This window comes from Meriones unguiculatus, chromosome 14 (assembly GCF_030254825.1).
Source record: "Meriones unguiculatus strain TT.TT164.6M chromosome 14, Bangor_MerUng_6.1, whole genome shotgun sequence".
NCBI classification, from domain to species: Eukaryota; Metazoa; Chordata; class Mammalia; order Rodentia; family Muridae; genus Meriones; species Meriones unguiculatus.
The window spans coordinates 29,383,626-29,396,119 of record NC_083361.1 but is presented as its reverse complement, the minus strand read 5'-3'; the positions used below and the strand labels follow the sequence as shown (position 1 = coordinate 29,396,119).

At 37.7% G+C, this 12,494-nt stretch overlaps 1 protein-coding gene across 2 annotated transcripts in view; it reads right to left on the bottom strand.

The window, feature by feature from the left end:
- Window positions 1-12,494, bottom strand: part of Sbf2 (SET binding factor 2) — a 331,059-nt gene that overhangs the window by 155,240 nt on the left and 163,325 nt on the right. For both annotated transcript variants that reach the window (XM_060367046.1, XM_060367047.1), the window contains exons 7-10: window positions 10,959-11,091; window positions 7,582-7,690; window positions 4,547-4,660; window positions 690-767 (exon numbers count right to left, since the gene is read on the bottom strand). In XM_060367046.1, the coding sequence (XP_060223029.1) occupies window positions 690-767; window positions 4,547-4,660; window positions 7,582-7,690; window positions 10,959-11,091 (434 nt within the window). The remainder of the gene's footprint in view (window positions 1-689; window positions 768-4,546; window positions 4,661-7,581; window positions 7,691-10,958; window positions 11,092-12,494) is intronic.

Genomic DNA, 12,494 nt, shown 5'->3' with positions numbered 1-12,494 from the left:
ATAAAAATCTATTCTTATTCTAGTAAAACATGATTTAACATTAAGTCTTCCAATCCAAGTTCTTATAGAAACAGTTTTAGAACTGTTAAAGAAAATTATGTATTTATTCAGTCAATACCTTATTTAACTGATAAAGAAATAAAAGTCAAGAATGCTTAAGTCATTTTTTTTTCCAGAGGACCAGAGCTCTGTTAAGTCTCCTACTGGCCCTATATTCACCTCTAAGACATGAACCAGGTAAAAAAAGGATTGTCTGCTGTCCCTTCACTCTCTTATGACTGCTAATCAAAATTCCTTTTGGCATATTTACTCCTCAAACGTAATTCTCTCCTATAATTCAATGTTTTTTTTATTATTTCATTTTTTTATGTATCCCCCACCCCACTGGAGATTTAACTCTGTGGTATAGCACACACATAGCATCAGTAAGGTGCTGGGTTTGATATATAGCACTACAAGAACAGAGGAATCCATTATGCTGAGTGGTCTTCCAGGCTATAGCTAAGGCTCTCATTTCTTTGCTGTCCGTATTCTTGTCTCCTAAAGAAAAAAAAGCCAAATCCTCTCTTGTAGGCACATTGCCCTACAGCACCTTCTGAGGGTATTTCTAACTCAGCTACTTCAGCAAACCTAAAAATAAAAGCACAATACTCTTTAAAAGCATCAAATTTGAACATTAAATTTCTTACCAGCATTTTTGAGTGGGATAAAGCTGTTCGTGGAGGAGGGAAGGCATGATCTGCTACTTCCAAATCAGGGTGCAAAATCTAAAGTAAGAAAATTTATTATATATGTTATCTAGGATTAATAAGACTTACATTTTAGTTTGGGGGGGCATTAAGTGAACTATCAGTACATGTTATTAGATTATATTCCCACCATGAGATACAAATCAACCGATATAATTTTTACATGAACTGTTGTGGAAAATCTCCAAAATAAAACATAATATAATGGTACGGTGCATGCCTTTGATTCCAGTACTCAGGGAGGCAGAGGCAGGTGGATCTCTGTGAGTTAGAGGCCAGCCTGGTCTACAAAGCAAGTCCAGGCCGGCCAAGGCTATACAATGAAACCCAGTCTTGGGGGGGGGGGGGAGGGGGCGGCAAACAAACAAAGAAATGAAAGACCTCCCATGAGCTGGGGAGCTCAAGGGGTTAAGAGTACTGCTGTTTTTGCAGATGAGCCAGGTTCAATTCCCAGCAAACTACAGGATGGCTCACAACCATTTGTACCTCCAATTTCCGGGGTTTTGACACCCTCTTCTGGTAGGCACACATGTGGCATGAAGACAAAATATCCATACACATAAAATAAACATTAAAAAACCAACTAGAAAAAAATTATATACTATTGGCTCACTTGTTTGAAAATAAAACAACCCAAACAAATAAATGCACACACAGAGATAAACATACATCTAAGTATATACAGTTCTCAGAGAACATATACCAAATTATAAAGCATTACTCACTTCTAGGTAGGGACCTGTTGAAAGCAGTGCTATATAGCTATGCTGCTACTTAATAGAGGCTGACTTTATATCTCATAATATGAAAATTAACAGATGACATAGAATAGAGAGCCCAGAAATAAATGCATAGGTACAACCACTGATTTATTTTTGACAGAAGTGTCATAAAACAGGTATTATAGAAAAGACAATAACCACTTGAACAAAACGTGCTAGGAAATGATATACACATATCAAGGAAGGATTTAAGACCCCCCTCTCTTGTTCTGTATAAAAAATTTTTAAATGAAGTAAAAACCTTAACCTAAGATGTAAAAGTTTAAAACTGTCAGAAGAAACATATGAAAAATACTTCAAGATCTATTCACAGGCACAAAGAAAGTTCTTCTGAAAAGGGCTCCATGGTTCAGAACTGATTTGGAACTACATGAAATGAAAACATGAGTAGAGAGAAGAGACAGCCTACAGAATTAGAGAAAACCTTTGTAAGCTGCATATTAAACCCAGAAGTCAAATCTCAAATATATAATTAGTCAAATGTTAAACACCAATAAAAACAAATCATCCAATGAAATACTCAAACGGCTAATAAATATTTGAAAAAGAATGGGCAAGATGCTTAGCAATCAGAGAAACACAAATTAAAAGCTGATTGAGATCCCATTTCCCTCAAAGTTAAAGTGACTATCATCATGACAACAAATGACAGCAAATGCTGGCAAAGACGCAGGGGAGCTGGGGCTTCAATCACCATGCAAAGAGCGAAGCTGGCACAGCCTCTATGTAAATCAAGGTGGAAGTTCATCAAAAAAGTGAAGTAACAAAATGAAACAAAACCTACCATCTGACTTATCTGCACTACTCTTGGAGCATTTACCTAAGATAGTCTACATCAGTGCACCATACTGTGCTTGCACACCCGCGATTACTGCGGCACTAGTCACAGTAGCTGAGACAGGGAACCAGTCCAGATGCCTGTTAGTAAATGAATAAAGCAAATGTGCCGTGAAGTGTACTGCCTATAAAGAATAATTACACATAATTAAATCATGCTATTTTAAGTAAAATGAATGGACCTGTATATCACCATGCTAAAGTGTTTTAAGTAAAAAGCAGATAGACAAATAGCATGTGCTTCTCTCATAAATTTGTTATCCAAATTTACATAAAAGTAGAATAGGGTTATGTCAGGGGGAAGGGAAGAGAAAGGACAATAAAAGATAGTAATGGGAGAGAGACAGGCATGTTTTCTCTTACATATATGAAATCAAGACTTAAACAGATGAAAAAGGGGAGGAAGGAGAAAGAAGATAATGGGGGTGAAGTAAGCAAAGTACAATGACCCGTATGATAGTGTCATAACGAAAACATATCTGTATGCTATCAAAAATTAACTTATAAATGTTTTTAAAGTGTGTGGGGGGGTGCTGGAGGAAAAGGTCAGTGATTAAGACACTTGCTGCTCTTCGAGAGGATCTGGGTTTGTTTCCCAGAAACTACATGGTGGCTTACAACAGCAGCAACTACAGTTCCGATACCTTCTTCCAGGTCTCTCAAGCACTGCACACATATGGTGTACATACATATATGCAGGCAAAAACTTCATACCCATACAGTGAGAGTTAAAAATCTTTTAGAAGCATACTGAGAAAAAAAAGAAGAGAAAGCACAACAAACTAACTGAAATACTAAGGGGAGGATACTCAAATACTGTTGAGCTTTGCATTTCAGAAGAGGGTAGACTGTGATGAGCCTATGAACACTAGGTAACGTGAGAAATACAAGGGACAGCTCCCTGGGAAAGCTGAAGAAAAAGGTTAGCGTTTCAGCTAGGCTTTGAAAGTCAGGAAGCTGAAGAATGGCTGGGGGTGGGGGATGGAAGAGGACTAAGCAAGACTTGCACAGAGGAACAGATGAGGTTCTGCCAAGTATCTAACACATTGTGTTTCTGCGGATCATTTTGAGGTTGGGGTGAGGGCACACATCCATAACTGCAGATTCATGGAATGCTGTTGCAGTAGGGTTGCAAGTGAGATACCAGCCTTAGCAATTTAGCGAGATCCTGTCTCAAATAAAATTAAAGAGAGCTGGGATGTACCTCAATAGGATGCCAAGCATATACAAGGCACTGAGTTCAAACCCCACACCACAAAGACAAACAAAGGTTATTCACAGTATATTGAGAATGCATCAAAATACTCAAATAATCCTTAAAATGAATACAAACCTGGCTGTAGTGGTGAAGACCTGTAATGCTAGCACTCTGGAGTCTAATGTAGGAGGGCTGTGAGTCAGAGGCCAGCTTGTGAGACACAGTGAAACCCTGTTGCAAACTAAAACTAAAACGTCAGCCCTAATTACAAATCATCCAGTCACTCCTATACTATCTTAATGTTTTGGTGCCTTTGAAGTAATTCGTGGTTCTTATTCAGTTCTAGTCATGTACTGTCATTTGATTATAACTATTTAGTAACCAAACAAACCTTCTATACTTGTTTTTCAAAGTTCCTCTATTATATCCATTAAATCTGATCTCTTTTTGGTTCTTATTGGACAATATACACTGCTCTTACTTTCATGACATATTATACTGTACACTATAGCTGGGATTAAAGACGTGTACCATCACACTGGTAGGGAATCAGGGATCTCTGAGGGAGAGTTTTATCCTATTTTTACAGTATTTGGTACATAATATCTACTGCATAAATATATTGAACAAGAAAAAATGCTCTTTATATAACTACCTAGTAAGTGAATTCTCTTCTAAAGACTGTAAATGAATACAGCTGTTTCAAAAATAGGACTCTTTAGAATAATTACACTAAAAAAAAAATAATTATACTCTAACAGGGTATGGTGGTATATGCCTTTAATTTCAATTCCTGGGAGGCAGAGGTAGGTAAGATCAAGGTCAGCCGTAAGTGCCAGACCTACATAGTGACAGTATGTCTTAATATAATGTGTAAACATGTATACACATGTACATAATTACAGACAATGTTTTATAATTCCTGTTATCTTAGTTTCATGTTTAAATCACGAAAAATTACCATGAACAAAGAGTCATACCAAAGAAAGCGCTGCTTGAGTCTGATGAAGAAGCGGCTCCGGGAGTGAGGAGAGGTGAATGCATTCCGGAATTTTAATAGTGCCTCCATCCAAATCTGCTATGATTACATCTAACTGAAAAAGATTTAAGAAATTAACCATAATTCATACAATATATATTTGTTGTTAAGCAAATGAACTGGCCTTGACTAACTCAAATTGAGGAAGAACAAATTGAGGAGTAGCTCTTGGCCATCACAGTAAGTTCTAACTTAGAACTTCCTCATTACTTTACATCCCAACTCTGAAATAAGGTACTGTACATGAGTACACTCCTGCCAGTGGAGAAGGAAAAAATGGTACGGGCACTTCTGGCCCTTCAAGATAGGAGTGTCGCAGCTCTTCTAGTCCTCCTCCTTCCCATAGGGAGAAACTATGAACTGGTACTAGGCTAGCATTAGCCACCCAGATGGTGACACTACCTGCCGGGACTGTAATAAAAAAAACAAGCAGGAAGGACGCTTGGATGGTCAATGATGCCATGGAACAATTGTACTTAAGACACACTGGTGAATTTCTAGGAAGTACTACATGCTAATAATAACACTCCATGGTAACTGAGCCATTGCATTTGGATTCCATAGGAATCAATAAAGAAAGCCATGTGTATCTGTCTAGATGCAAAATCTAGCTTGAGGATGATGGTATACATCTGCAACTCCAGCACTAGGGAGGCAAAAGGATAAACTCAAAGCTCTGTAATGAATTCAAGTTTGTGATCAATCTGTGATACATAAGACTCTGTCTCAAAATCCAAGACTAAAACAAACTAAAAAACTACCCCAAACTTGATTTGTAGCATTTCAAAATATAACCTTACATAAATAGGAAAGAGTTTGATAATGTGATTGTAACTCATTCTAATTTATTTATTAAAATGTAAAGAAACCTACAACTGGCAATAATTGGTTTGTTCTATCTCAATATTTACTTGTATTAAAATTATTTACAAATTATATGGGGCCTAATTTTAATAAACATGCTAATTAGCTTATATATTTTATATGATAACACTGACATTAAACAGAACTAAATATGAAATAGTGTTAGGAGAACTGGTTGGAAGGGGTCTTGCCTAATCCCTCAATAGTGTCAATGACATTTCTGATTCAGTTCCAGCTGGATTACTGTGCAAGAAGCACCAAAGCTTCCTTCTTTGTGCATTTAGAACAGAAACAACATTATAAAGCCTTGTGGATTATAAATGTCATGCAAGCAAATCCTTTTGGTAAAAACTTTTCTTACTCTCCCTGAAAAGTCGCACAGTGTGCTCCCTGCACCCCAGTCACAGTGCTTCAGAGCACACTCCTCATTTCACACTAGGGACTCCAGCCCATTACTTGGCAGCTCTTTATTATTAGTATTAATTACAGTTTTTTCAGTTTGTATCCCAGTTGTAGCCCCCTCCCTTGTCCCCTCTCAATCCCACCCTTCCTCCCTCTTCTACTCCCTTACCTCTCACCCAGTTCACTGATTGGGAAGGTCCTCCTTCCCTTCCCTCTGACCCTAGCCTATCAGGTCTCATCAGGACTGTCTGTATTGTCTTCCTATGCGGCCTGGTATTGCTGTTCCCCCACTCAGGGGGATACTTGGCAGCTCTTAAATCTCGAGGTACACCCAACAGAAGTTTGTTTCTGTGTCGATTATACCCATGGATGCTATTTTAGTCTTTAATAGCTACAAACAACCTTCCTCCCTGTGATAGTCCTTAAATATTGCTCTTTAGCTATTAAATTATTACCTGAGACAATTTCCTCAGAAAACTGCAGTTTCTAAACTTTTGATTCTGATGTCCTCTGATGCATACTGTTATAGTACCACCAAAAGCATGATATCCAAAATCAAATTATTCTTGCTAGCTTTAACTTTCCTTTAGTCACAAGGATTAAGAATTTGGTGGGAGCTCAAAGTGAACTTGAGTTCCACTAAATTTAAACTCTGCAAACAATTTTATCTTGTTAGTTTTTAGGTAATCTATATTGGCAGGTATCAATTTAAAACACTAATAAACGAAGCATTCATAAGAAAAGTACAAATAAAATAATGGATTAGTACTCCTTTATTATCATCTACAGCAGCAGTTCTCAACCTGTGGGTTAGCAATCCCTTTGAAGTCGATCAACCCTTTGACAGGGGTCACCTAAAACCATCAGAAAACACAGATATTTTCATTATGGTTTGTAACAGTAGCAGAATTATAGTTATGAAGTAGCAACAAAAAAAAATTATGGTTGGGGGTCACCATAACATGAAAAACTGTATTAAAGGGTAACAGCATTAGGAAGATTGAGAAGCACTGATCCGCAGGAATACAGAATTCCTCATATGAGAAATACAGTAAGAGAAATCTGATCTGCTACATAAGGGTATGGTTGTTTTTTTTTTGAGTCAAATATAGTCAAGAACATTGATATTCACTTTATAGTACCCTGCTATAGAAGGATTGTTTAAAAACGAGACATGGTGGCACATGCCACCACTTACTCAGAAGGCTGACGCTGAAGAACTGTTGTGAGTTCAGGAATTTGAAACTATCCTAGGCCACACAGCAAGACCCTGTTTTTTGTTGTCTGAAACATACCATGATAAGACAACTTTCAGGAGTTGGTTCTTGCCTTCTACTTTGTCTGAGGCGGTCTCTCTTATTTCGGCTCCACCTGTTTACGTCAGGCTAGCTGACCTGGCCTTCCAGGTGACTCTCCTTTCTCTGCCAGGGGTGTTGGAATTACAACTACTACTGTAATAAACTCGGGTCAAGCATTTTTACCCATGGAACCATCTTCCCTGTCTAAAGCCATCTTATTCATAAGTAACTATATCAATGAACACATTAATTTTTCTTTCTCTCATGCTTACAAAATTAAATATATTTCGATTTCCTAATGTATTTTTCCTTATAGTCTTTCTTTTCTATGGGAAATACACCATATCTGAAAGTAAAAATGATGTGGAAACCTTGTAAGACAACTCAAAATCTGAACATTTTAGATACTTACAAGCTCATGGACATCAGTTTTAAAGATGGAGTGTACTCCAATGATGAAAGGAGTTGGAGAACTCAAAACTTCTAGTAGCTGAGCCGGCAGAATGGGAATATACGGGTAACTGGAAATAATAAAAGCATTTCATCTATGTTATTTTCCCACAGTGTGAGCACATCTCCCTTTACTTCTGTGCAGTCTGGACTGTAAAAATGTATTTATTAATTCTATGAAGAATTTTATACCATATATTTTGATCATATTCACCCTGACTACTCCCAAACTCCTCCCAGATACAGCCCCCATCACCCTATGCCACCCCAGCTCTGTCTTTTTAAAAATTATTTATTATTTATTTTAATTTCATACAATGTATTTCTATTATAGTCAATACCATTTCTTTCAGATCCACCCTACTTCCTTGTCCCCTAACTCTGTGTTCTTTTGTTGTTGTTGTTGTTTTTTTCAGTCTGAATTTAACTTTATTTATATTTGGAAAATATCAAGTAGGCCTGATGTGGTGGTACAGACGTGGGTAGGTTTCTATGAATTCATGGCTGGTCTGGTCTACACACTAAGTTCTAGGCAAATCAAGGTTAAGTGAACGTATAAATTCCCAACAGTTGTGACAGCACGTACAAGGCCTGTGCAAGCCCACGCCAGACAAAACCACGGCACGAAGATGGGGACTGGACATTCAACCCTATCTCTAGCCATTCAGCTACTGGCAATTGTTAGCTGCTGGGAAAGGGAGAGGTAGTTTTCTCTGTGAGTGTAGCCTTGCTAAGTCCACCATCCTCCAATGGAGACCACACATCCAAGAATATTTGGGTAGCACAAATTGGTTTAGAAAGCTCTTTTATTTAAAAGTATACAAGCACACAACAAGGACATTTGCTCAACCATGTTTGTAGCAGCTTTATTTGTAATAGCCAGAGCCTGGAAACAACCCAGATGTCCTTCAACGGAGGAACGGATACAGAAATTGTGGTACATTTACACAACGGAATACCACTCAGCAATTAAAAACAAGGAAATCATGAAATTTGCAGGCAAATTGTGGGAACTAGAAAAGATCATCCTGAGTGAGGTACCCCAGAAGCAGAAAGACACACATGGTATATACTTACTTATAAGTAGATATTAGACATATAATATAGAATAAACATACTAAAATCTGTACACCTAAAGAAGCTAAGCAAAATGGAGGACCTTGGGAAATATGATCAATCCTCATTCAGAAAGGCAAATGGGATAGACATCGGAAGAGGGAAAAAACAGGGAACAGGGCCAAAGCCTACCACAGAGGGCCTCTGAAAGACTCTACTCTACCCTGCAGCATATCAAAGCAGATGCTGAGACTCAGAGCCAAACTTTGGGCAGAGTGCAGGGAATCTTATGAGAGAAGGGGGAGATAGAAAGACCTGGAGAGGACAGGAGCTCCACAAGGAGAGAAAAAAAAATCTGGGCACAGTGATCTTTTCTGAGAGTGATACTCCAACCAAGGACCATTCATGGAGATAACCCAGAACCCCTGCACAGATGTAGCCCATGGCAGCTCAGTGACCCTAATAATGGGAACAGGGACTGTCTCTGACATGAACTGATTGACCTGCTCTTTGGTCACCTCCCCCTGAGGGGGGAGCAGCCTTATCAGGCCACAGAGAAGACAATGCAGCCAGTCCTGATGAGACCTGATGAGCTAGGCTCAGAGGGAAGGGGAGGAGGACCTTCCCTATCAGTGGACTAGGGGAAGGGCATGGGAGGAGATGAGGGAGGGTAAGATTTGGAGGGGATGAGGGAGGGAGCTACAGTTGGGATACAAAGTGAATAAACTGTAATTAATTGAAATATAAATAAATTTAATTCAAAAAAGTTATTTTTAAAAGTATACAAACTTGGGTGGGTAGAGAAGAATGGATCTGGGAAGTGTTTGGGTGGGGATATGATCAAAACATGAATGGAACTCTCAAAAAACTAATAAATATTTTTTATAGCACTTAAGAACTAAAAAAAAATTATGTTTTATTGGCATGACTGTTAGCACTAAAGTTCTAAAGGAATGATTTTCAAAATCTCAATGTTTAAGATGCAATCACAGAAGCCTTAAAAAAGCTGGGCAGTGGTGGCACACTAGCTTTGATCCCAGCCCTGGGGAGGGAGAGGCAGGCAGGACTGCTGGGAGTTCCAGGTCAGCCTGGAGACAGAGTGAGCTCCATGGCAGCCAGGACTACACAAGAAACCCTGACTTGAAAAACAAAACAAAACAGAAAGTATAATCACAGATACTAAAGCACAAAGTAAATGGAATGCAGATAAAATTCCTTCTCCTTCCTCCTAAGCAAGTCTCTTTAGACTATGTGCTGTTTTAAAGCATTCTTCTTTTCTAAAAATGATTTGTTTATTTTTATGTGCAGTGGTGTTTTGCCTACACAGAGGTCTTTGTGAGGGTGTCTGATCCCCTGGAACTGGGTTATAGACAGTTGTGAGCTGCCATGTGGGTGCTGGGAGTTGAACCTGGGTCTTTTGGAAGAGCTACCAGTGTTCTTAATCACTGAGCCATCTCTCAAGCCCCTAAGTATTGTGCTTTCTGCAGACTCCTAATATCAGAGAGGAGCGCTACGATCAAGAAAATGTAATGATTTGTTATTTAACACTGTTTATTGTTATTGATGCTTGCATTCAATAAACACATAGATTAAAATTTTTTATGAAACTTCCAGAGGAGACTGGTGTGAAATTTTATCTAGTGTTCATGAACTTAAGTTTCTGGGACATTAAAATTATCAAATTAAGCCAGAGTAAAATATTTTACCTGTAGTATGACCTGCCACCATGGCTTACATTTTTAAAAATTGAAAAACAATTTCTCTCATGGAAATATTTTGGATATATAATATATGCCTTAAAAATAAATGAGAAAATTATAATGAACAACTACCAATGCATAACCATGTATGTCTACAGACTTAATGTTTTATTCTCTATGTTACTGTGAAACCACACCATTTATATACAAATAACTTATGAGGTAGCTAAAACAGATAAAGATTCTTAATTAACAGAATTCTAGTAACTACTAAAAAGTAATACACTAGTATCAAGTAGCACTAACCAAAGAATTTTATTAGTACTGAAAGGAAAGATAATTAAGTATTGCTGACTATATTATTCAACATAAATTAAATGTTTCATTAAGTTAATCAACACTCGGTGATGTACACTTGGAAAATTCGCAAATTTTAGACTAGGTTTTACTAGACTGATGATTGTCTAACTTCATGTAACAAACCTCTGAGGTTCAAAGCAATTGGACCATGGCATTTTGATTTATCAACAAGTAATGTGTAATGTGGGAATAAATAAAATTATCAGGTAAAAATGTCAGTCACCTGTATTTAAGAGGAAACATTAAGGATTCCAGCGCTCTACAGGCATCACTAAGTCTCTGGAAACTTGCTGAATGGAAGAGAACCTTATTTTCTGTAAGGACTGCACAAAAGAGGTTGAGGACATTTTGAATGCCTGCAAACAAAAGAGCAAAGCTTATTCAACATAACAAATTATATCGTGTTGCCAGAAATCACAGATTGTCAATGATGAAGAAACAAAAGGCAATATTCTGGAGATCTCCAAAGGAAAATAACTCATGCTCCTTACAGGCATCTATCTTCCTTGATATCTAGTCTTGTCTTTATTCTTTTCACCACTGTGATACTCACTGATCATATGAGTTGTTTGGAAATTTACTATTACCGTCTTCTTCACTTCATTTCCAAAGTCTGGAAATGAAAAAGTTCCAAAGAACTTAACATTGGTTTTGTTTTTATTTAGAGTCTTTCTGTGTGATGTTAAAACAGTCACGTGTAGGCTGGAGAGCTGGCTCAGAGGTTAAGAGCACTGACTGCTCTTCCGAAGGTCCTGAGTTCAATTCCCAGCAACCACATGGTGGCTCATAGCCATCTCTAATGAGTTCTGGTACATAATAAGATCTGATGTATACATAATAAATAAATAAAATCTTAAAAAAAAAACAGTCACATGTTTCAAGATGACATTTCAGTCAGCTACAGATCACATACTCAACAATGGTATCACAAGGTCATAATAGAGGTGACAAATTCCTACCATCTAGTAACAATATGTACTGTCCTAGTACTGCTGTACAATGCATATTTGTAATAATATATTTATATATTATATATTTGTAATAATATAGGCATAATAAAATTTTATTGCTAGTCATATGAAAGCATAGCATACATAATTAGGTATAGTGAAAAATGTGATCAATGACTATATAATTGGTTTATGTATTTACTATACCAGTTTAGTTTGTATTCTGTATTCCTACTAATAAAGAAAATTATGCTGTGTTAAGCTAGCAGCAACCTCACATATTTTGTATTTTCCTACTATATATATCTATATATCTATATCTATACACACATATATTTATAGCTGTGATTTTTATCTATTTAATTTTTAATTTTGGGTTTTTTGAGACAGGATTTCTCTGTGCAGCCTTGGCTATCCTGAACTCATTTTGAAAACCAGGCTGGCGCTGAACTCACAGAGATCTGCCTGCCTCTGCTTCCCCAAGTGCTAGGATTAAAGACTTGCACCACCACGTCCAGCTACATCTGTAGTTCTTGATTGCATCATTTTCTCTTGTGCTTGATTTAATCTCATGTTATTTTGCACACACGGCCCTCAGTGTAACAGGCTGTGCTGTCTGTTTTCACTGTAGAGCCTGGATATGAAGTGGGCTATACCAGCTAAGACGTGGAAGGAGATATTCTTGAGGATGTCTGCCTAATGACCCATTTCCCCGAAATATACTCCTGCTACTCTTTGACACGAGAGTATGTGGAGGGAACAGCTAATCTGCTAGCCGCTCCTGTTGTTTCACCACAGCAATGGAGGCA